The 25,876-nt window shown below is 43.5% G+C and overlaps 1 protein-coding gene and 2 long non-coding RNA genes across 5 annotated transcripts; all 3 read left to right on the top strand.

Moving 5' to 3' along the window:
- Nucleotides 1-5,747: 5,747 nt before the first annotated feature.
- On the top strand, nt 5,748-13,894 carry LOC309713908. 2 transcript variants are annotated; one of them, XR_014278732.1, is made up of 4 exons: nt 5,748-6,798; nt 8,569-8,693; nt 10,446-12,140; nt 12,219-13,894. It is a non-coding gene; the product is annotated as an uncharacterized lncRNA (long non-coding RNA). The 2 variants fall into 2 exon arrangements; XR_014278733.1 differs by having other exon boundaries at nt 8,569-8,698.
- A 43-nt stretch (nt 13,895-13,937) lies between these two features.
- Nucleotides 13,938-16,973, top strand: LOC309713894 (uncharacterized protein). Of its 2 annotated transcripts, XR_014278723.1 has the most exons (3): nt 13,938-14,179; nt 14,313-15,887; nt 16,810-16,973. XR_014278723.1 is itself a non-coding variant. In XM_082545826.1 (2 exons), exons 1-2 carry the CDS (start codon nt 13,973-13,975, stop codon nt 14,880-14,882), a joined length of 777 nt encoding a protein of 258 aa, XP_082401952.1. In that variant the 5' UTR covers nt 13,938-13,972; the 3' UTR covers nt 14,883-16,789. The 2 variants fall into 2 exon arrangements, 1 of the variants encoding a protein (XP_082401952.1); XM_082545826.1 differs by lacking the exon at nt 16,810-16,973 and having other exon boundaries at nt 14,313-16,789.
- A 341-nt stretch (nt 16,974-17,314) lies between these two features.
- Nucleotides 17,315-18,162, top strand: LOC309713910. The gene is made up of 3 exons (XR_014278735.1): nt 17,315-17,555; nt 17,684-17,792; nt 17,912-18,162. It is a non-coding gene; the product is annotated as an uncharacterized lncRNA (long non-coding RNA).
- Nucleotides 18,163-25,876: the final 7,714 nt, after the last annotated feature.

Below are 25,876 nucleotides of genomic sequence, written 5' to 3'. Positions count from 1 at the left end.
CAGTAGTTGCGCCGGGCTATATCCGTTAGCCAATGGTGTTGCTCTGTAAGCTAGAAGTGCAAGATATGGGTCTTTTGCCTTCTTTAGCAGGTTTTTCACAGTTTGGACATGACGCTCAGCCTCGCCATTGCTCTGTGCAAATCTAGGACTGCTTGTTACATGTCTGAACCCATAAGTTGCTGCAAAGTCTTTGAACTGTTGTCCTGAAAACTGAGGTCCGTTGTCAGTGTAGAAAAGCTCTGGAATTCCATGTCTGGAAAAGACAGATTTTAGGTGTACTATAACATCTTCCGATCTGGTGGGGGTAAGTTTGGCTACTTCCACAAATTTCGAGTAGTAGTCCACCAAAAGCACATAGTTGCTGTCATTGAGTGTAAAAAGGTCTGCACCAACTTTTTGCCATGGCCTCTCCGGGAGTTGGCTTGGCATTAAAGGTTGTACTGGGTTAGTACGCTCTTTGATGATGGTGCAGTTTTTCACAAGTTCGTTTATTTGCCCACTCAGACCAGGCCACCACACTGCCTCTCTGGCTCTCTCTCTCTGCATCTAGACATTCCCTGGTGCCCCTCATGTAGGGCACTTAGGACAGAGTGGCGCATAGCAGTGGGGATTACTAGTCTGGTGCCTTTCAGTAGCAGATTGTCATGTACAGTTAAGGTCTCTCTGTGTGGCCAATATGCTTTAATTGGGCCTATGAGATGGCTGTATTCTGGCCAGCTGCTCTGACAAAAAGTCATGACCTCTGAACATATGCTGTCGGTTTTTAGCTGTTCTTTTACCTGTGTGATGTATGTCGAGGTAGCAGGCATGCATTTGACAATTTCATCCACATAAATATTTGTGTCTTCCAGAAATTCAGCTGTAGCTTTTGAATCAGGGTCTTGGTTAAGGGGTGCACGTGACAGTGCATCTGCTGTGAGGAGTGCTTTACCAGGAGTGTGTGAGATGGTGTAGCTGTACCTCATAAGCCTTAGGCGGAATCGTTGGATCCTGGGTGGAAGCTCGGTTAGAGCTTGCTGTCCTAGCAGGCTGATGAGTGGCTTGTGGTCAGTCTCTAAGGAGAAGTGTCTCCCGATGAGGAAATCTTTGAATCTTTCACAACCCCATGTTAGTCCAAGCGCCTCCTTCTCCACCTGTGCATACCTCTGTTCTGTTTCCGTTAAAGAACGAGACGCATATGCAACAGGTCTCCATTGCTCTCCCTCTTTTTGAAATAGGACTGCTCCCAGTCCATAGGAGGAAGCATCTGCAGACAGTTTTAACTCTTTGTTTGGGTCATAGAGTGCAAGAATGGGAGTTGACGTCAGATCGCCTTTCAGCTGCCTGAATGCTTTTTGCTGTGCGCAGCTCCAAACCCACTGATTTTTCTTCGAGAGCAGGTCTCTTAGGGGCTTATCTTTTTCAGCAAGTCCTGGGATAAATTTGCCTAATTGGTTTACCATCCCAAGAAAGCTGCGCATTTCACTGACGTTTGATGGCTCTTTCATTTCTGAGATTGCTCTAATTTTGTCTGGGTCTGGCTGTACTCCTTCCGCAGACAAGATGCGTCCAAGAAACTTCACTTCCTGTTTGCTCAGTGTGACACCGGCCTCTTGTAGTTTATTGAGCACTGTGTGCAGTCTGGCGTTGTGCTCCTGCTGATCCTGTCCCCAAATGAGAATATCATCCATGTGACAGACCACGCCTGGCAGCCCATTAAGGATTACTGACATTCTACGCTGAAAATGTTCTGGGGCAGACGCTATTCCAAAAGGAAGTCTGTTGAAGTAGAAGCGCCCAAAGGGTGTAATGAATGTCGTGTAGTGTGCTGACTCTGGTGACAATGGGACCTGCCAGAAGCCTCTGTTTGCATCCAACTTGCTGAAGACTTTAGCTCCCGCCAGAGAACCTAGAGTCTGTTCAACCGAAGGCAGGATGTACTTTTCTCTGCACACTGCTTCATTGAGGTGAGTGAGGTCAACACAAATACGTACTGAGTCGTTTTTTGCTGGCACCGGGACCATTCCTGCGCACCACTCCGTTGGTTCTTCTACTCTGCTGATTACTCCCATGGACTCCATTCTTTCCAGTTCCTGTTTCACTTTTCCTAACAGTGGAATGGGGACCCGTCTTGGTGTGGCCAGGGAAAAAGGCACAGCCTCAGGCTTCAACTTAATTGAATAAGGTTGTTGCATTAAGCCTAAACCCTGACACAGTTTCGGGTATTTTTCGTGCAGCACATTCATGTCAATACTGTCGGCTCTACACACTAGGTTCAGCTTGACGCTTGCCGGCCTGCTTAACAGTGCTACGTGCAAATCTTTGATAATGTACACATTTTCCTGTATTCCCTGTTCACCTTTGCAAAGTGTTTCTCTGCTCATACCCAACATGTCAAGTGGGGAACCACTCGGACCAAACAACGGTCTATCTGGTTTGCATAACCCTGTCTCGTTCTGGTTTATGCTGTAAAACGTCTGGGCAGGGATAACAGATACGTCAGCTCCTGTGTCTATCTTAAATCTGACTTTGTGGTTTCTGATAGTGAGATCTGCATACCAAGGATCTGAGCCTACGTCTACAGAACCAAGAAACACGGGTGTAACATCGCTTTCTTCGGCTTCTATCACATGCACAGATTTAACAGATTTACACACTTTACTGAAATGACCTCTTTTACCACATGAGTGACAAGATACATCTTTCGCTCGGCATTGATCTTTACCATGTACAGGGGTTTTCCCACACCTGTAGCATGATCTCCCATTAGATGTTTTGTCCTTTGATGTGTATTTGCGATCTCCACGGGGTTTGAACATTGAATGCCTTTGTTCCTTGTGCTTAGCTGACACAGCGTCTATTTCCATTTTATTTTCCCCTCTGATGTCTGTCTGTTGTTTTTTGATGACTTCAGACTGCCTGGCTTGGTTAACCGCTTTCTCCAACGTCAAATCTTTGTCCAATTGAAGTCTCTCCGCTAAGCTGATGTCCCTCAGACCCACAACGAGGCGATCTCTTATTAACTCATCGTGCAGCGCACCATAACTGCAGTTTTCAGCTAAAGCGTAAAGTGCAGTGACAAACGAGTCTACAGTTTCATTAGCTTGCTGTGTTCTCTGATTAAAGCAGGCTCTCTCGTAGATAATGTTTTTCCTGGGAACAAAGTACATCTCCAAAGTGTCTCTTACTGCTTGATACTGCTGTCTCTGTATGTCAGATAACGCGTGTCCTCGGAGGATATCATCTGCTTCATCCCCCATGCAGTAGATGAGAGTGTTCACCTGGTTAGCCTCGGAGCTAAGGTGTAGGTTGCTTGCGAGTCGAAACCTTTCAAACCTCCGTATCCATTTTTCCCAATGCTGTGGCTTCGAGAAATCGAACAGCTCGGGGGGCTGGATGGTGAAAGTGGCATTCGGGGGTAGGTTAGCGTTAGCATTGTAGCCGCCGTTAGCTCGCTGGTGGGGCGGTGGCGTGCGAGGCCGCGTAACTGTTGCGCTAGCTCCCGCTTCTTCGTCCGACATCTTTCGTCTCGAGAAAACTCTTTACCACTCCCAAAGTCGCTTGCTGTCCTCCCCGATGATAAGGCACTTATAACTATCCCACTCCTGACACCATGTCGTGGTTTTCGGTAGGGAAAGAGACGACACCTTGTAGAGCAAACAACTTCCACCTTTATTATCTCTCACTTCCGGTACCCAACACACTTTTCACCATAAAACCGGATATACTTAAACAGATAACACCACAACCCAGTTCCCATGCCTTTTTGCATAGGTTATAACAACTCCAATAATGAAAGATTATAATGAATCATTTTCAATGATTTCAGATATGTCATATGTAATTTGTGAGCATAAGTTATGAATTATGCCTTAACTGTTATAACTGCTTTAAATGTGGTAAGAATGATCTTGCTTGTGTGGGAACAGCAACAACAAAATACATAAAAATATAATTTAAACATCTATTATATTTGTAATATAGAGTAAGCGCTTTGTAAACTTTTTAAACTAAAACATGTAGTTCTTGATTTACCATACTATACTCATAAGTTAATAATTTCACTCAGAGATTCTTTCCCTTCCTTTGGATACATGTTCAAGTCGCCACTGTTTCCTTGATCCTATTTCCTCAAACAGGTTGGATTTATTTTTTACATTACTTTGAACTACTTTCACTCGATTAAAACAATGTCTCTGTTTAAAAATTATCTTTATTTGACAAATCAAATGTTATTCAAAGGATGTTTGGGAGGCCAGTGATGATAATGGCATTGTCCAAAATGTTTCTTCTGAATCGAAACAGCCACAAACTGACGTGTCTCCATCACGATCGTCTTCATCCCTCAAAAAAGGTAAAGTATTTTTCACATAAAATAATAACTATTGATTATGTTGCCTTCATAAAATTACATCGCCTATTATTAATCACATTTTTTTTTTACGTTACAGGAGTGTAGTACAAATTCATCCAACAAAAGTGACAGTAGTAATGCTACAAAAACTCTTTACCACAGCAGCCATTTTTTCCCCCATTGACCAGAAAGACTGGCAAGACCTTAAAAAAAAAAAAAAGAAAAAAAACCACACAGAAAGGGAGGCTTTTCAAAGGTATGCAGTGGACTAATGTGGTAGCCACTGGCATTAAGTCAGTACACCCATTTTGCAGTTTTGGATTTAAGAGGCATACCATCAACACCAGTCAGTCAAGGTCTAAAACGGCTGTATTCTCATGTAAGGCATACTGCCGTTTTAAGGATTGTCCAGTGACTGTGAAAGTGCAGGTTAAAGACGAAAAAACCCTGAAGGCTGATGTGCGCCACAAGACCTGTGCATGGACAGTCCAGAGATGTAATAACGGAAAAACTTGAAACAAAAGTCCTTAGCTGGATTCTCTAAATCAAATACCAGAACAAGTTTTCCAAGCAGGGTGTCAGGATGAGGCACCATCTAAAGATGTCTTGAAAAATATTGCCTGGTTCCACAGAAAATAAAAAACAGAGACCTCATTTAAATGAGATGGTCAGTCTGCAAATGTTAGTAGACAGACAGCGAGGACTTCCAAATGAAGTCCTTCAGAGAGTGCTCCTGCATCCAAAAGGGGATAATGCTGTGGTCCAAAAAAAACCAACCCCTTTCAGTGTTTTACCAGCGGTGCAAAGACGATGTAGTATATTTTGATGCAACAGGAAGCATTATCTCTAAAGATAATGCTTCTGCTACTCCGTACTATGTGTATGAAGTTATAGTGAGAAGTCCCTTCAAGCGATCATCACTTCTACCAACAGCAACATATGTAACGCGTGACCATACCACTGCTTCTGTTACATATTTTCTTCAAGCATTTCAAACAGAGCTTACCAGAATGGAAGCAGGGCAAACAAAAGGCCAGTAATGATCATATGTGGCTCACTGGTGCTTCTCCAGTCCATTGCTATTATATTCTGCAGAGCAAGTTTGGAAGACCTTTTGGAGCAATACTTCCAGGTTATCACAGGACAGTTAGACACAGACAACTTCAACATACACTGTAAAAAAAGTCAGTAAAATATACAGCAAAACACCGTCAAATTCCAACGGTAATGGAGCGTAAAACCAAAAACTTCCTTTTACTGTATTAAATAGATTGAATAACCGTTAATTGTGAGACTGGATAAAACTTTGTTTTTTACTGTAATAAAATGTTGAAATTATAAATATTTTCTGTGAAAACAAATAAATATGCATACATTTTACAATTACATATTGTAATGTTGAAAATGTCTGAAAAACTTAGATTTTACAGTATTATTTGAGTAAAACTACATCTTTTGGGGTTGTGCACATTGGAATTCACAGTATAAAGCTGTAGATTTTTAAGCAAACAAAAACATTCATTTTTACAGAAGCAAGATGTTAAAAAATAGGGTCCACCGTAATAATACAACCAGTAAATACCATTAAAAAAAAAAAGAAGCAAATATCAGCAGTGAAAGACAATAAAACTGATAGTAGAGCTGTGCGATAGAACGATAACGATATGTATCGCGATATAACTTTTTCGCGATAGACCTCGCCGCTCTTGTCCTCTTAAAAAAAAAAAAAAAAAAAAAAAAAAAAAGAACAGCCAATCCAAATTAAGTAGCGCAGAGCCGAACTAATCACAGCCGCAGCGTCACGTCACGTGACTTGTTACGTACAGCACAAGTGCCAATCCGCACATGTGTATTCAGAGCGTTCTCACTCCCGAGGCGTAACATGTCGACGTTTTGTCACGTCCCGCGGCGTTCCTGAGGAACGCGAAAGGAGACCTTCGGCGTTCTTATGGTACGCGGCGGGTTATGGCTGGAATCCAGTGCAATGACGCTCCCGCGGTAATAGACGTTCCAGCCCTGTATTCCAGCCCTAAACCTAACCTTATCCCTAGCCCTGACCATAACCTTATTCCTGACCTTAACCAGGACTTTAATGATGTTAAATAGCGTGTTTCTAAGCGATTTGAAGAAAAAGAGCGAACATGTGTAGGTTCAGTCCAGACGGTTCTCATATTCCCTCTTTTTCCGAGGTCGTCATTTAGGAACGTGGTGGGTAGCCGAAAACGTAGTATGGTGACGATTTGTCACCTAGCGTAAAATGTTACGCTTTGGGAGTGAGAACGGGTTGGTGTATTTGTTTGGGAAGCAGCCAGCCACCGTACCACCCGGGTAATGGAGGAAATGAGTGTGCCGACTAGAAAAATCAACCGAGCGTGACCGAAGGTTACCGAAGAGAAAACAGATGATGGTTCCAATGCCGGAGAGATTGTCGAACGGAAGAGCCAAAGAAGTTCCGTAGTGTGAAGGTATTTCGGCTATTTCAAGTCTGACAAAAAACAGAGTAGCGTGCACTGTAAATTGTGCCGAAAGCAAGTCTGGAAATACAATAAACTGGTGCATGCGCTACGTCCACACGTACCCGGGCATTCTTGAAAACGCAGATCTTTCTATGCGTTTGCACCTTTCGTCCACACGTAAACGCCGTTTTTGGTCACTGAAAACAAAGATTTTTAAAAACTCAGTTTTTGCAATTACGTGTGGACTAGAAAAACGGAGAAAACGCAGCATCAAAGGTGTGCGCATTTTTTGACGTCACACTGTGCGCCACGTTATTGTTTCGGTGAAATGAATTTTTACAATACTGTTACTGTTAATTCTACTCTCTGCAGTGTTTAAATGCTTACATATACACACAGTTACTGTCCCTCCACACATACGACTCGGTTCTGCTTCTATGCCCCAGCTTTGTTTACTTTTTCCCACCGAGGCTTCTAGACTTCTGATTGGCCAACATTTCTGCACGGTTAGGAATCTAGCGCCACCTGCTGCTTTGGCATGTTCATAGCAGCGTTTTCCTTCATTTCTCCCTTTATGTGTGGACGGGATTATTTTTTAAAACGAAAACGGAAAATCTCCGTTTTCAAAAATACCCGTGTACGTGTGGACGTAGCCTCAGTGTCTGACTGGAAGCGCTAATTCGTCATTCGGCTTTTGTCAGACTAAAGTAACTGTTAAAACTGTTTGAAAAGCTCAGCTATACAACAAGGAGAGATCGAGAATTTCCTTTTAGTTCTCAGTTTATTTGATATTGACAAAAGTTAGTCAGTTTTGTCTGTTCTTCTGTAAAACAAACTAAGATTTATTTTTAGAATTAATATTTTGTTTCTAAGTGGAATTGACAGTTTAGTCTGTTTCGTTTGTTCTATTTTGAAACTTAAACGCTTTAGCGGCTGCCTTTTGGGTAGTTTGCAATATTTGCCTTTATTTATCTGAAAAAGTCTCATGTTCCTTAAGTACATCTACCCTGTTGAACTTATTATGGGAAATAAATATTTAAAAACAAGCTGCTGATAATTTCACATTTTACTTGTGAGCAACGGCACATTTAAATCTTACAAAAATAGTTATTTGGCTTATATCGTGATAGATATCGTTATCGCCTGAAATGAAAAAAAAACATATCGTGATATGAAAAAATCTTGTATCGCCCAGCTATAACTGATAGTATTTTTTTATTTTAAAATTCAGATACTGATATACAGATTAAAAGTTAGGCCTGCAGTATATCATTGTTAACCTTCTGATAAAAAAAAAAAATCAACAGCAAAAGAAGATGTTAAAAATAAAGTTCATGGTTGTGAATAAAATTGATTTCAATAATCTTTTTTAATTATTATTTTAAAACAACTTTATGTTGTTGTGTTTCACGCCATATTATCAGACCACCTTAAGTGGGTCCGCCTTAAATTTTGAGTTTGTGTGATTGCTGTTGATTGCTGTTGATTGGTAGCTAAACTGCTGGTAAACTGTGTACAGACGTTTTATGTTTGAATTGCAGAGAAAAAAAAAATCTGGTAGCAACATTGTGCAGTATGAGCGAACCATTTCACCAAAAAAAGGGGAAGCAAGGCAAGACGTGGCTGCAGCGGTCTGCAGACATGACTTCTGATCAAATTCGAACCTCCTCCTAAAGAAACAAAGAGCGACGTTACATTGCGGGATGACGTCACCTGAAAATGACCAATAGCGCGGCGCGCTGCTGAGCTGTGTGCCAACCGCTCTTTTTTTCCATGCAGGAGACTCAAGTTGGCTTCGCTAACGGACACAGTTTTGAACTCGTATATTAGCGCCATTTATTGCTGCTTGGACCACAGCATCTTTGGAATTTGTAGACATCCTGGCAGCTTACAATTAGTTCGAGGTGAGGTGAGTACATGCAACTTCAAGTTATCTCTGTTATAAAAATCCACCAGCCCAGCGTTTATAGATAATTTTAGCAGTTCGTTTTTTTATGAGTGAGGTTGTGAATTTAGTTAGCATTACTGTCGCGAGGGAAGCATTGCTCTGGATTAGTTTCTGTATTTGGCGTGCTTAATTCGCTAGGGAGGAATTACCAAAGTACATGGAGTTATGTTAACCTGTAATTTCTGTGGTAAGGTAGTTCAGTCATCAAGGGGCTACGTGCTTCATTGTAAACTGCATCGGAATGAGCCACGTTGTTTCTTTCGGTGTATTGAAGCAGGCTGCAAGCAGACATACACCAGGTACGGCGCGTTTAAGGCTCATTTTTACCGAAGACACTCTGCCCCCACCCATGTCACTGGTGTGGCGGTGGTTTCTTCGTTTACATGTGCAATGGCGATGTGTGAACGTCAGTGTCGGAACTCTAAAGAGTTAATAGCTCATCTGAAGAGCCATATTGTGGAAGGACACGTGGTCACTTGTCCAGTAAGAGGATGCACAAATACCTTTAGAGTTAAATCATCTTTTACTGCTCACATGTCACGTAAACACAGAGAGTTTTCAGACAGCAGCATTGGTGATTTATATAGAGAGTCTGCATGTCAATCATCATCTGTTCCAACCACATCAGATGACTTTGTACCCTTGATTTCCGAGCCTGCTGCACAGTCTATTACAGATGAAGATAACATGGAAATGCCCCCTGAATTCTGTGATCTTTTTCTGAGAAACGTTTCACTATTCTACTTAAAATTGCAGGGTCAGTTTCTACTGCCTGCTTCAACCATACAGAACATTGTGGAGGAAATGCAGAACATACAGTTTGGGTAAACTTGCATCACTGTTAAAAGATGACATCATTATCAGAGGAGGACATCTGTCAAAAGCTATGATCTTTTTTCTGCATGTCATACCGGGCCATTGAGGACAGTGCACTCCAGAGCTCAGATCTTTAAAAAAGCCTTCAACTATGTGGAACCAAAGAAAATATTTTTAGGGAGAGATGAAAACAGAAAAGATAGGTTTGCCTATTATGTGCCTTTAAGAGAGACTTTGAGATGTCTGCTAGAGTCTGATCTGTGGCAGAAATCAGAAGAGCCCTCTACTGAGCCTCCTGCTGATGTTCTGTGTGACATAAGTGATAGTAAGCTGTTTAAATCAAATGATTTTTTTGGTCAAAACCCATCATGTCTCAAGCTAGTACTCTACCAGGATGCCTTTGAAGTCGCTAACCCTTTAGGCTCTGCAAGGACAAAACACAAGGTATTAGCTGTATATGCATCAGTGGCAAACTTGCCACTTCATGTACGCTCAGACACAGATCACATGTTTCTTGTCTTACTGTGCAGGGAGAAAGATTTTAAAGAGTTTGGTCATGCTAATGTGTTCTCTGAATTACTGGCAGACTTGATCGGTCTGACTGGAGAGTCCGACTCGGTCGGACTCTCCGGGGAAGCTCCAGCCGTGCGCTTTCTTTTCACGCCGTCTCACCCCTTCTGAAAAGAACTACGATGTGGGAGATAAGGAATTATTGGCCATCAAACTAGCCTTGGAAGAGTGGCGCCACTGGCTGGAGGGAGCTGAGCAACCATTTCTCATTTTAACAGACCATAAGAACTTAATCTCAGAACAGCCAAAAGGTTAAACTCCCGCCAGGCTCGCTGGTCTCTATTCTTCACCCGGTTTAACTTTACTCTCTCCTACCGCCTAGGCTCCCGCAACATCAAACCCGACGCTCTCTCCCATCAATACTCCCTGGATGCGGAATCATCGCCGCCAGCAACTGTCCTGCCCACTGCCTGTGGTGGGGGCCCTCACCTGGGAGATCCCGATCCAGGTACCGGGCCTCCTGGGCGACGTTTTGTTCCTGCCACCGCCCGTTGAGCCGTCATTCACTGGGGTCACACCACGCGATTTTCTTGCCACCCTGGCGTGAGTAGAACTATTAACCTTCTAAAACAGTTCTGGTGGAAATCTTTAATAAAAGATGTAAAAGACTGTGTCGACCTGCTCCACCTGTGCCCATAATAAACAGTCCACCAAACACCCAGCGGGCCTGCTCCACGCTCTCCCAACGCCACACCGTCCCTGGTCCCACATTTCTTTGGATTTCATAACCGGCCTCCCCAGCTCCTCAGGGAAGAGTGTAATTCTTACAATCTCTGATAGGTTTTCTAAAGCCGCACACTTCGTCCCTCTGGCAAAATTACCCTCTGCCGCTGAAACTGCTCAAGCCCTAGTGGATAATGTTTTCAGGCTCCACGGCATTCCCTCCGATATCGTTTCTGATCGGGGGCCACAGTTCACCTCGTGCATCTGGACAAACTTTTGTTCACACTTAGGAGCCAAGGTTAGCTTGAGCTCCGGCTTCCACCCACAGTCAAATGGCCAAGCTGAGTGGCTTAATCAAGAGCTGGAAGTTGCGCTGCATCACCTCGCGTAATCCCTCCACTTGGGCGTCCTATCTCTCCTGGGCAGAATACACCCACAACTCCCTTACCTCCTCCGCTACAGGACTGTCACCGTTTGAAGCCTCCCTCGGATACCAGCCACCGCTTTTTCCCGAGAATGAGCGGAGAATGAGCGGAGCCAACTTGCGTCCCGCAAGTTGGCTCCGCGCTTCATCGGTCTATATAGAATAGAGGCTGTCATCAATCTGGCTGCTGTTAGTCTGAAACTTCCTGACTCCTGGCGCATACATCCCACGTTCCATGTCTCCCAGGTCAAACCGGTTCGACGTAGTCCTCTGTCTGTTTCTGTTGCAGTTTCCCCACGGTCCCGATTACGGTGCTCCTGGGCTCCACGCTCCTCGTTTCCCCCCCCCCCATGGCATGAGCCTTAATTTTTCGTTTCCTTAACGTTGTTAAAAGATTCTTCAGTTCAATAAAAACTTGTACATAGTTCTGAGCTGCGGTGTGCTGAGTCTGCTTTGGGGTCCTGTTACCTGAATGCAATGCAATGAATACTTATAAGCCTCTACACTAACATGGTGGGTATTACCACTGTGTGTTTTTAACACAAAGATCTTCTTTAGTAATAAAAAGGTTGTACTTAGATGATATTTAACTTTATTTCAGACAGATATAGGTCATTCATCACTTAAACAGCACTTTGCTGAAGTAATTGCCAGTGCCCCCCTTGATGTGACTGGACCACCGAATGTGTACCATGCACCAGCATTCATTTCAAGTATTTCAAAATACTTTCTACCACATGCTACCTTGTGGTCAGGAATGCTGCTTGGTAGGTCTTGTTCTGATCAATCAACACGTATATGTAGTTCTTGAAGTGCTTTATTGATTAAAAATTCTGTTTTTCTTCAAGAGACCTTGGACGGCATGGGAAAGGCCCAGCGTACAGCTTTCTCAGTAAACTGTACAACCATGTGTCGCAGTTGATGAAGCAGGTAGAATAAGTTAACACACTAAATGAAACATTAAGCTGTATTGGGACAAAGTCTAAATGATGTAATTACCATTTTCAGAACTACACTGAAGACAATCAAACGCAAGGGATCATGGAAAAAAGTCAATGGGACCTGAAAATGATTTGTTTTGCACGAAGGCGTCTCACTAGACTAGATGACTTTGTGCAGATATATCAAAAGAAACATGATGCTCTTCTCCGAGAATATGGCGATGTAGGGAAACAAAGGAAGGAGGTGAGGTTTAAATAGGAGAAGTAAAAGTTCGGGACAGATTTTGTGCGTTTTTTTTTTTCACAACGAAAGTCATTCGTACATATTTCTCAAATATGTAATGCATATTCTCATTCCCATTTGAAATTGTCAGTTTTTTGTGCATACTTACTCTAAAATGTCTTTGTTACTGTCGTTGTGACTGTGTGTTATTTAAAAAAAACCTTTTCAGAACTGCATTGCAAGTGGTCAGAATGACATTTCTGATGTGATAAATCAAGGAGATTGTTTGAGTAACAACTGTAATTCAACAAAAGACAGGAAGCATTAAGCATTTTATGGTCCAATAAATGTGGGATTACAGTCAATGTCCTTGACATTTTGCATGTTTGTAATCTTTTGTAAATGAATATCTGATCTATAAATTATTTGTATTTATATCAAAATGATACTTTTCAGTCTTACTGAGTGGAGGCCGAGAAGTGGAAGAAAAAAAAGTAGAAAGCAAGCACACCATTGTTTTTCTTGTGACATTACCAATAAGTTTGATGTGTCACATGGCCCTCTTCCTATTGAAGAAAAAGTTGTATCCAAGATGGCCGACTTCTAAATGGCCGCCATGGTCACCACCCATCTTGAGGAGTTTGCCCCCTCACATATACTAATGTGCCACAAACAGGACTTTACAGTTTTTCTCAAATGTTAAAACACAAAAGCCAATCCTGTAACCCAAATGACCAGTAGTCTAAACACATTTACTAAATGTAGCCACCATATTCCAGTACCATAAACACGTCACATGAAGACACAATTCACAAAACACAACCCTCTGTACTCATAAATCCAAACACATTTTTCCTTGCTAAAACACATGTTGCAAAACAACTCTGCTCATATTCTCAAATGAAAGCCCATGTGATGCAAAATGCTTGCCACAGTCACCAATCTTTGAACACAGGGAACACACCTGGCGTCAGTCACTACACACAACGACTCAAAATTGAAGACACCTGTTGCTAATGATGTGACCCCACCTATAAAAGCATAGTTTGGTGAAGATGCCAAACAATCACAATGGATGAAGGCATTTGAGCGTGTGGAAGGAGAAGAGCTGCAGGCCAAAGAGGAAGAGGGGTTGAGATCAGAGGAGGAAGAGGTGAAGGCCTAAGAAGAAGAGGAGTTCGGAGTAGAGGAGGAAGAGAAGGAGGCCAACAAGAGAGAGGAGAAGGTCCAGGTGGGAGAAGAAGACAACCTCGCACCATCATAACAGATGATATGCGAGCAACAGTAATTGATCATGTCATTGTCCATGGCATGACAATGGCTGAAGCGGGACGAAGAGTACATCCAAACCTGAGTAGGTTCACCGTGGCCACCATTATCAAGGCATTTAGACAACACAACAGGTATAGTACGCTATTGCTTTCTTTGTCACACTACAGTTTTACAGGCCTGTGAAAGTGGTCTGTTACTTTACATGTAGTTTTACATATAAATCAGTCAATTGACAACACATGTTTCTTTCTTTAGAGCTGAAAGAATGCCACAGAGGTGGGAGGGTTGCCATATTCACAGCGGCACAAGAAACCCTCATTGCAGATATGGTCCATGAGAACAACTGCATTAGACTCCGAGAGATCAGAGACAAAGTCATTGCAGATAATGTAAACTTTGAGAACATTGATGCTGTCAGCGTGTCCACAATAGACCGAGTTCTCCGGCACCAACAGATGAGGATGAAACAGGTCTACAGGGTTCCCTTTGAGCGCAACTCTGCGCGACACATAGAACGTTACGAGTATGTGCAAGTACGTATACATCCATGTCCACAGTACAGTTCGTGGACATACTGTGTTGCTTAGTGGCCTACATTACTTCTGGACAATACTGCGCTACCTGATTGACCGTTCTGAACACCTGTACGCTTTTCCATGTTCACAGAGGATAATGCAGTTGGACGCGATGGCCAGACCTCATGAGTACCTCTTCCTGGATGAGGCTGGCTTCAACCTCCAGAAACGAAGGCGAAGAGGCCGTAACATCATTGGCCAAAGAGCCATCACTGAGGTTCCTGGCCAACGGGGGGGTAATATTACTCTTTGTGCAGCTATGGGTACGGAGGGGCTTGTCCACCGGCATGCTGTCCTTGGGTCTTACAACACCCAACGTCTCCTCACCTTCCTAGAGGAGCTAAAAGACATCCTCCTGGACCGTCAACAACACCATCCTAGGCTAGCACATCACATGTATGTGATCATTTGGGACAACGTCCGCTTCCACAAAACACACCAAATCAGAGAGTGGTTCACCACCAACAGTGACCACTTTTTAAACATCTGTCTGCCACCCTACTCCCCTTTCCTGAACCCTATAGAGGAGTTCTTCTCACCATGGAGATGGAAGGTGTATGACAGACAGCCATACACAAGAGAGAACCTCGTACGGGCAATCCGGTTGTTCAGTGATGACGCGACGAATCCTACTTCCGGGTCTAAAGTAGTCTGCGTTTAATATGGCTTTTGTGTTGTTAACATGTTTAATGTTATGTATTTTCTTCTATTTGATCTCAAAAAGCTCCTAAAACAGTCAGTGATCACTGTTGACCTCCCTCGGCTTTTATTACCGCTAATCATTTATTTAAGCTCAGTTTTTAAAACCTTAGGATGTAACTACAGCCCAGCCCATGCAGCAGTATATGAATGACTAACCTCGTATTGTGGATGGATTATCTCAGTTGTTCTCCTGGCTGAAGTTTGGTCCCTTTACAGCATCCTGCCATGCGATTACATTTGTTCCTGACCACCGAGAACACTCACGGTAACTTTTATCCAGTGGAAAAAAAGTTAGCTTGTTTATATTATGCTAACATAGCTGTGTCGCTAGCGATCACGTAGCACATCATTATATACCAGCTAGCCAAACTTCAGTAATCCTACAAACGTCACTGCTGTTTAGTTTTCTGTCTTCATTTATGTTGGAAGTGATAACAGAGCTGTACGTTTTAATTTGTTTCCAAAACCCCGCAGTCAGGACATGCTATATTGTATTTAGATAGAAGCTAGCGAGCTAACTTCTAACTCCGTTAAATGTCATAAATTCCGTTTTCATGGATGCCTGGATGTTAAACTCAATTGTTACACCTGGTAGAGCAGAAGGCTGATCATTTTATTAAAGATGAAAGACTTTAGACAGTTTTTCAACTCTCAGTAATGCCACAGTGATCGTTTGATATATGGACCTGCAGCAGAGTTTAGACCCAGACACGGCTAGTGATGTCAGACTGAACAACCGGATGGAGCTGGCCTGTGCTGACATCCCAGTGGAGAAGGGTCTGGCTGCAGCCACTGTGGAGCTCCACACTAACCGGAAACACGTGACCTCCACACTAACCGGAAACACGTGACCTCCACACTAACCGGAAACACGTGACCTCCACACTAACCGGAAACACGTGACCTCCACAGTAACCGTAAACACGCATGGATACCGTGGAAGTCTTGCAAGTTGATCGCAAAGGTTGGTTAAGTCTTTCTTAAATAAATTTGCCGTTAGTGATTTCATAATTCTAGGAATCGTCTAGTTTTCTTACAATGATCATGTTGCCACTTTTTTTGCGTTACAACAACATTCCTCCTTATTTTAATGTTTTTCATCGTGCTCCATGGCAGAGAAACACACAGATATGCTTTTTCCTGGGCCTGGTTTAAGTAAGAGAGCTGGATTAACGGCTTCTGTGGGCGAGAAGAAGCAAAAACCACATTTTGCATTAGAGTATGATTTATTGTTGGCGTCAGAGATGCAAAATAACGAATACTTCAATACTGTACTTAAGTAGAATTTTCTGGTATCTTTACTTTACTGCTGTACTTTTTTGTGCCTACTGTATACTTCTTTATACTTCTACTTCTCACATTTTAGCACGCGTATCTGTACTTTGTAATCCGTACATTTGTAAATCAGCCCCCCGCACGCGTGCTTTGGACGTAAGATTACTTCAAAATTTTGTACATAAATTATATTTTAGACCCTGTACTTCTTACTTCCACTTGACTAAAAAGTCGAGTCACCTCTGTTTAAAAAGCACTATCTAAACTGTAGTAAGGAACGTGTGTACTTGTGACACCTTTGGTTAGCGTCAACACTGTAAATTTCGTCACAAACAGATTTATATATTTATCAATACTTCTATTCGCCATTCTTTTCTGTACAGCTTTTTTTTTATTGCCCAGATTTTAGTTAGCCTCTGTTCAATTGACTGTTATATGTCAATAGAAACATGTCTCACAAATTAAAGTGTCTTGTAAAATATTTGTGGGGTTTTCTTTTCAATAATTTTCTTCCCAAATCTATTACATGCCAACTGTAAATTGTTATTTCTGCTAAAACCTTAACTTAAATGTATATATGGTGTTTATCTGTTTCTCTCTCTCTGTTTTAGATGCACACATCAATCTGGAATTCGGGCTTAAAGCCAGAACTGCAGGAATGCAACACGTGTTGCAGAGGACTCTTTCACTGCCCTCTGTGCCCCACTTTCAGCCCTACTGTCAGGGCAAAGATTGAGGAGCATCTAAGTGTGCATATAAAAAAATGCTTTGACTTTCAAAGGTATGTTTGTATTAAATATACTTTATAGTTATAAATATGCACTTTTTTAAGCACTTCTGCAGTATCTTTGTTGACTTAAAAGTTGCTGTTGATATTGTACAGTTCAGTGCATTCATCTGCAACAAAAATAGTGTTTTTATAAAATATTTTTATTTACTTTTCACCACTTTTCTTGACATAACTTTTGTGATCCATACCATTTTGCTTTCATTATTGAGGTTGGCTTGGATGTTTTTGTTAACATGTACAATCTGATTGTTAGACAAATTGATTGCATTCTATACAACTACATTTAAATTACATCTGTTTGTTTGTTTTTTTTCTCTTATAGATAAAATGATATGCCGGTGCAGGCTGCCTTGTAGGACAACAGGACACTTTCACTGCCCTGTCTGTAAGATTACAATCATACGGCGTGGGGATATGGCAAGGCATTTATTGTCTTGTCAGCATTCTTCAATGCCAAGTCAGCCACCATTATCAGGACTGCTCCCCGCTGAACTCTCCGAGGAGACCCGTATTCCTCTGGCAGTACTCTTCGAGGAGCCCCGTCTCCCCCCCAAGGTTTTGTCTTCGGTATCTGAACCATTTTCTGAGTCTTTGTTAGAACATTCATATGCGCTACCCTCTGTGTTCAATAAAACTGCAGCTGATGGAAAGTCCATGAAAATGACATGCCCTCACTGTGGCCTTACTCTTCGTAGCTCTGGCAAGCTATTTGCACACTGGAGAGAGGAAGCCAAAGCTGTGCTTGAAGGACAACACGTGCCCATTTTCAGACTGAAAAAGCGCAAGTTCCAGGAAGTCAGTCAGGTCAGTATTCACTCTAAACAGTAGTGTAATTACATGGTTAGTGAAATTTGAATAACTGTTAAAAAACTGTTCTGCAACAGAGAAATAACTATGTTTTTATCCCCGTTTGCCTGACACAGGAGCCAGCAGTTGTTGAAGATCTGCGTCCTTCTGTGGACATGTAACAATGCCCAAATATCTGTCCTTAAATCAAGGGGACCAGCAGAGGGTCTTAATAGACATGTCAGAGGAAGAAGACACTGGAGCAAGGGACTTGTTCCTCTTTGTTTTTCAGTTTGCAAAGGACATGGAGCTCTTTTTGAAAGCATGTGCTGATGAGCAGGGACTAAGGGTCAGTGCTATGTCTGACATGTAATGGACAAATGAAGGCACTGGCTGTGTTTAATATGTTTTTTGTTTTGTTTTTGCATAGTACAAAATTCCAATTAAACTTATTTCAAAATGTTGTTCACTTGATTCTGTGTCCATACTTATAATAAAGGATTACAGTGAAACAGCATTAAATGTAACAGCATTTTTTTTTTAAACTTGTAATTTCAAAATAAAAAGCTTATTGTTGATATTAATAGTAAAGAATTGTAATCAATAATATTATACATTTTAAACATTAACACTCTGGGCTCTATCCTGGCCATTTGTGGACACTTCACTTATTCTTTTTTTTTTTTTTTGACTACTGCAGTGGACCAAAAGAATGACACGGGTTTGATCTTAAGGATCTAATAGTTGTGCATGACATTGCCACACAAATATGTATTTGCAAGATAGAGTAGAATAAATTATGACGCATGAAATATTACACAGGCTGCAGTGAATTTCTGTTGATACAGACTGAGCTTTGAGTTTCCCAGTCAAACTTAGCTTTGAAGCACCTGCTAAAAACACTTTTACTCTTGTACATTTCATAACAAGACACCATAGCGGAAATATTAACAAAATATATATTATTAAAAAATTCAAAGCTGCACATACAGCAACAAACACAGTTAGTAAATGTGTCCTGGAGTTTATGCAGGTGCAGAAAGTGCTGCTGCTGTAAGTCAGCCTAACAGCTTCCAGATCACTTATTTTTCTGGAAAGATGGTAGGAAGGGCATCACTGCTCATTTCTACAATCTCCCAGATCTTGGAATACAATCCCTTTGTACCATGAAACCACTTCGCAGTACTAGGAGTCCACTAAAACCTATAAAGAGAGTGATCCTGGAAGAAATGGGGCACACACTAGTAGTATGTAGTAGTAGTAGTAGTAGTATTTATTTATTGTCATTGTCAAGAACAATGAAATTGCGTTTGGGGCTTCCATACAACCCAAAAAAAGAAAATAAATATGTACACTTGGGTTTTAAGGGGTATTTATTAACCCAGTGTGACTCCAATGCAATAAGACAATCCTTAGCAATAATGTTCGTAGAAATTCAGACAAAGACCTGAGAAACATGACAAAATACAACAATGCAACCCATTCAATATTATTGTACTGTGAGATATGATATCAGATATGATAGTTATCTATTTAAGAAAGAGGGGGGGGCAGGAGGGGGAAGAGAATAAAGATATGATGCACCAATGCAGACCAGTTCATTGCTATTAAGAAGTTGGATATGGTTATTGTCCGTGAGAGGGGGGCAGAGAGTTCAGGAGCCTCACAGCCTGTGGATACAGGCTGTTGGCCAGTCTGGATGTTCTGGCCTGTATAGACCTGTACCTTCTCCCTGAGGGCAGCAGATGGAAAAGGTGGCGCGCAGGGTGATGTTGGTCCCGCAGGATACTGTGCACCCTCCTCAGACAGCGAGTGGGGAAGATATTACTAATCTCTGGCAGACTTGTTCCAATAATTCTGCCAGCTTCTTTCACCACCCGCTGGAGTGCTTGCTGATCGGCCTTGGTGCAGCTGGGGAACCACACTAGAAATCCATACGTCAGAACGCTGCTGATGGCACAGTTGTAGAAGTTCAACATCAGAGATCTGGGAATGTGTGCGCTCCGCAGTCTCCTCAGGTAGTAGAGGCGCTGTTGGGCCTTCCGTGCAACTGAGGTGATATGGTTGCCCCAGGACAGGTCCTCGGTCACAGTTACCCCCAAGAATTTAAAACTGCTCACCCTCTCCACCGCCTCACTGCCAATGAAGAGAGGCAGATGGTTGTTATGACCCCTCTTCCGGAAATCTACAATGATCTCCTTGGTCTTTTTGGTGTTTAAGACCAAGTTATTGTCGTGGCACCATGACTCTAGTTGTTGCACCTCTGTCCTATAGTTTGTCTCATCATTGTTGGATATAAGTCCGAGCACTGTAGTGTCATCTGCAAACTTAACAATGAGATTGGACGCGCAGGAGGAAATACAGTCATGGGTGAAGAGAGTGTATAGCAGAGGGCTCAGAACACACCCCTGAGGGGCACCGGTGTTGACCACAAGGGTGGAGGAGGTGTTCTTACCCACTCTGACACTGTCTACGGTTAGTGAGGAAGTCCACAATCCAGTTGCACAGAGAGGAGTTAAGTCCCAGTTGGTGGAGTTTGGGACGGAGTTTGTATGGCCGGATGGTATTAAAAGCCGAGCTGTAGTCTACAAAGAGGAGCCGTGCATAGGTGTTCCTGTGTTCCAAGTGCTTCAGTAATGTGTGCAGCACTGTGGCGATCGCATCCTCGGTTGACCGGTTCTCCCTGTATGCAAACTGGTGCGAGTCCAGGGATGGTGGAAAAGCAGCTCTGATGTGTTTAATGACCAGTCTCTCCAGGCATTTGGCGGGAATGGGGGTGAGTGCCACAGGTCTGAAATCGTTCAGACATGTGACATTTGACTGTTTTGGGATGGGAACGATGGTTGCTGCTTTGAAACAGGATGGTACCAGTGAACAGGACAACGAGGTGTTATATATAGAGGTGAAGACGTCCGCCAGGTCCGCAGCACAGTCTTTTAGCACCCGGCCCAGCACTCCATCTGGCCCGGCCGCCTTCCTGGTGTTAATGCTCCGGAACACACGCCTCAGCTCATGAGTGCTCAGGACCGGAGCAGGGTCGGTTGAGGGGAGAGGGGACAGGACAGGGTCGGTGTTCTCCCTATCAAAACGGGCATAAAAGAGATTTAGATCCTCAGCCAGAGTAGAACTGTCGGCTGAGGGTGATGGTGTTCTTCTTTTGTAGTCCGTGATAGCCCTGATGCCCTCCCAGACCTGCCTTGGGTTTGTGTTGTTCTCAAACCTGGCCTCGATACGCCTCCTGTGCTGCTGCTTGGCAGTCTTGATGCCTCTTCTCAGGTTGGCCCTGGCAGCACTGTATGCCTCCTGGTCCCCGGATTTGAAAGCGTTGTTCCTTGTTCGAATAAGTTGTTGAACTCCGTGTGTCATCCAGGGTGGATTATTAGGGAACACACGGAATCGTTTCCAAGTTGTTACATTGTCCACACAGAAACAGATGTAGTCCAAGACAGTGGAGGTGTAACTGTCCAATGCGACACGATTGTCAGTGTCCTGCACCTTGAATACATCCCAGTCTGTGCAGTGGAAACAGTCCTGAAGCATCAGAATAGCATCCTGCGGCCATGTTCTCACGGTTTTAGTGACCTCAACAATTGCAAGACAGCCTTTTCCCCGATGCTCAGATGGGGGAAAAAAGGAAGTTTCATGAAAACATTAGTACTTTATCACCGTTTTATCTGAAAAGTTAATGGTAATATATAACCTAACTGGCTATAAAGAGTAAAAAATTTAGATACAATTTTGATTTTGATGAAAAGGACTGGTGCTATTTTAAAGAGTCACGTCGGTAAAAGTAGAATTTTTTTTTAAGAAATATACATTTTATAGCATTTTGTGAACATACACAAAAAGTGGCCATTTTTGGCAACAAACAAGCTGAGAGTTTTATATTTTTTGCTCTCCTTGAACAAAAATAATAGTGCATAATGTAACCAACACAACCATTTGATGTCACCAAGATGGCGCCGCGGATGGTCGCCCTGGTGCTCCAGTGCGTTACTTTTGTTTTGTTTTTGTGCATTTCTTCTGTGTCTGGGCACTCCTCTGGATATTCGTACACCAGAGAAGAGCTCCTTAACTACAGGACTACAACGCCTGTGGATTTATTTCCAATATTTGTCGCATCTGCGGCAGATTTACTGCTGTCTCTGACCAGGAAAGCGAGACGGCGCACTCGTGCGTTTGAGGAGACGCGGACTGCGAACCGCTCTTCCTGGGATCTTCCTTTCTAATGTACGCTCACTCGGGAATAAGATTGACGAACTGGCCCTGATGAGAAGCATGAACAGAGACTTTGCCTCCTCCTGTGTCTTATGTTTTACGGAGTCGTGGCTCAGTGAGAACATCCCAGACTGCGCGCTCAAACTGGAGGGCTTCCATCTGCTGCGCGCGGACCGGCAGGCCGCTCTCTCCGGTAAGTCCAAAGGTGGAGGTCTCTGCTTCTACATCAATAGTGGCTGGTGCACAGATGTGACAGTGATTGCTCAGCACTGCTCTTCCTCTCTGGAATATCTTTTTATCCACTGCAAAACCGTTTTATTCTCCGCGGGAGTTTGCTTCATTCATCCTGGCCGCTGTTTACATCCCGCCAGACGCAGATGCGCAGGCAGCTCAGTGCGCACTCGCGGAGCAGATTCTCCACACGGAGCGGACATTCCCGGACTCTCTCATCATTGCTCTTGGGGACTTTAACAAAGCCAATCTGAGCCATGAGCTTCCAAAATACAAGCAGTATATTAAATGCCCGACCAGAGAGGAGAGGACATTGGACCACTGTTACAGCACGATCAGCGGGGCCTATCGCGCGGTGCCCCGCGCTTCACTCGGACTTTCTGACCACGTCATGATCCACCTAATCCCCGCGTACAGACAGAGGCTGAAGCTCTCCAAACCTGTCGTGAGGACTAAAAAACTGTGGAGCAACGAGGCTGTGGAGGAGCTTCGCACGTGTTTGGAGTCTACAGACTGGGACACAATGAAGGCTGCTTCTAACAGCTTGGACGAGTTTACGGACACTGTCACCTCCTATATCCACTTCTGTGAGGACAGCATTGTGCCATCACGCACCAGGGTGAGTTATAACAATGACAAACCCTGGTTTACTCCTAAACTCAAAAAGCTGTGGCTGGAAAAGAGAAAGGCGTTCAGAAGCGGAGACAGGGACTGCTACAGAGAGGCCAAGTACAGGTTCACTAAAGAAGTGGACATTGCTAAACATCAGCACTCTGAGAAGATGCAGCAGCAGATCTCAGAGAATGACTCGGCCTCTGTGTGGAAAGGTTTTAGGAATATCACCAACTACAAGCCTAAAACCCCCACTCCACTGATGACTTGCTCTTGGCCAACACCCTTAACGACTTCTACTGTCGTTTTGACGAGCCATCAGGCAGCCTTCACACCTCCAACGGCCCCAACAATAGAGACACTTTGGACACTAATTCCCCCACCTCTCCCCCCTCCATAGAGCCATCACCACCTTCAAACCGTTCACCTACAACACCCTCCTCCCACCACAACTCTTCATATTCATGAAGCAGATGTGAGGAAGCAGTTTAAGAACCTGAATGCTCGGAAAGCTCCCGGCCCAGACGGCGTGTCTCCTGCCACCCTCAGACACTGTGCAAACGAGCTGGCCCCAGTGTTTTCTGGCATTTTCAACTCCTCACTGCAGGCATGTCATGTGCCTGCCTGCTTCAAGTCCTCCACCATAATCCCTGTCCCCAAGAAACCTAGGATCACTAGACTAAATGACTACAGACCCGTGGCTCTGACATCTGTGGTCATGAAGTCCTTTGAGCGCCTAGTTCTCTCCCATCTCAGGACCCTCACGGCCCCCCTCCTGGACCCCCTGCAGTTTGCATATAGAGCCAACAGGTCTGTAGACGACGCCATCAACATGGCCCTACACTTCATCCTGCAGCATCTGGACTCCCCAGGAACCTACGCCAGGATCCTGTTTGTGGACTTCAGCTCTGCCTTCAACACCATCCTTCCAGACCATCTCCGAGACAAGCTTTCCCAGATGAATGTGCCTGATCCCATCTGCCGGTGGATCACTGACTTCCTGACGGACAGGAAGCAGCATGTGAGGCTGGGAAAGAATGTCTCGGACTCCCGGACCATCAGCACCGGCTCCCCTCAGGGCTGTGTTCTTTCTCCTCTGCTCTTCTCCCTGTACACCAACTGCTGCACCTCCACCCACCAGTCTGTCAAGCTAATCAAGTTTGCAGATGACACCACCGTTATTGGACTCATCTCGGACGGGGACGAGTCTGCCTACAGGAGGGAGGTTGAACGTCTGGTGTCCTGGTGCAGCCACAACAACCTGGTGCTGAATGCCCAGAAGACAGTGGAGATTATTGTGGACTTCAGGAAGCACACAGCCCCACTCCCCCCCATCATCCTGACTGACACCCCCATCACCTCTGTGGACTCATTCCGCTTCCTGGGTACCACCATCACCCAGGACCTGAAGTGGGAGCCCACCATCACCTCCGTCATCAAGAAAGCCCAGCAGAGGATGTACTTCCTGAGGCAGCTGAAGAAATTCAATCTGCCAACACGGACGATGATGCAGTTCTACACTGCAATCATTGAGTCCATCCTCACCTCCTCCATCACCGTGTGGTACGCTGGAGCCACTATCAGGGACAAACAGAGACTGCAGCGTGTTGTGCGCTCTGCTGAGAAGGTGATTGGCTGCAGACTCCCATCTTTGCAGGACCTGTACACCTCCAGGACATTGCGGCGTGCAGCTCGGATCTCAGCTGACCCTTCTCACCCTGGACACAGTCTGTTTGACCTGCTCCCCTCAGGCAGGAGGCTCCGGTCCATCCGCACCAGAACCTCTCGCCATAAGAACAGTTTCTTCCCCTCTGCTGTTGGACACATGAACAATAACCATATGACTGTCCCCGCCACTAACACATGACCCTACGCTGTGTTCACTGCATCATTCCATGTTTGGCACTGATCACCACCTGCACTCATGTATATATCTTTCAACGTAGCACTCTTAATTCTTACTCTCATGTATATATCTCATGTATATCTCATGCACATATCTTTCCACGTAGCACTTTTAATTCTTATCCCTACTTTTATTTTTTCCATGTCTATTTAAGTGTTATTTATGACACCATGTTTGCACTGAAGCACCGCAGCAATTTCCTAATGTTGTAAACCTGCTCAACATTTGGCAATAAACCCCATTCTGATTCTGATTCTCTGATTCTGATAATAATCAATGTTGATGTTAATCAATTAGATGTCCCAGACACTACTATTAATAATACAGCAGCCCCTCGTTTATCGCTGGTGTTAAGTTCTAAAAATAACCCGCGGTAGGTGAAATCCATGAAGTAGCCAACTTTATTTTTTACAATTATTATAGATGTTAAGACTGTAAAACCCCTCACTACTTGCTTTATACACTTTTCTCAGACAGGCATGAACATTTTCACACTTTTCTCTTTTGTTTAAACACTCTTAGAGTTCAAACCTTCGTAGAAACATAAGTCCAGTATTATGGAATGAAACCTAAAGGTGCATTTGAGGGTGCAAAACGTTTCGTCGGCATTGTTGTGTTTGTTTGGGAGAACACTTCCAAACATACAGTACAGCACTTCAGAGTTACACTGCTAGCGATCAAAGATTTATGTAAATTCGACAAGCTAAACGCATTCTGTACTGTACAGCAGGAGTCCCCAACCGTTTTGCACCACTAGGGTTGCCAACTCCCTGAAAAAAAAAAAATAAGGGACACCTAGTGGCCAGGGCCGGGCGACCCAATTGTCTTCACCCTTCCCTGTGTGGTGAATTTTTTTAGCTCTTTTTTTTGAGTGTGAAATTTTTCTTTTTTAACCATTTGACTTGAAGTTGATTTAAGTAGATGCATATTCTTTGTGATATGAACACATGGGAAACAAATGATCATTTATCCATTTATTTTTAACGCAAAATGACAACATTAACACAATAAAATAGGTCTCTTTCCTAAACGAAAGACTGATACGCTTCACTTTTTGTGCAAAATGACAAAATTAACACAAAGAACTCTGTCCTGCTTAACCTAAAATTATATAAATTAATAGAAAACAATAGAA

Source organism: Aulonocara stuartgranti (assembly GCF_965226115.1).
Source record: "Aulonocara stuartgranti genome assembly, chromosome: 9".
Classification (NCBI taxonomy): Eukaryota; Metazoa; Chordata; class Actinopteri; order Cichliformes; family Cichlidae; genus Aulonocara; species Aulonocara stuartgranti.
This window is presented reverse-complemented; position numbering and strand designations above follow the sequence as displayed.

Coding starts and splice junctions, on each gene's coding strand:
- LOC309713894 (XM_082545826.1), top strand. CDS start 13,973: ATGGTCCATGAGAACAACTGCATTAGACTCCGAGAGATCAGAGACAAA. Junction 14,180..14,312: donor AACGTTACGAGTATGTGCAA/GTACGTATACAT, acceptor CCATGTTCACAG/AGGATAATGCAGTTGGACGC.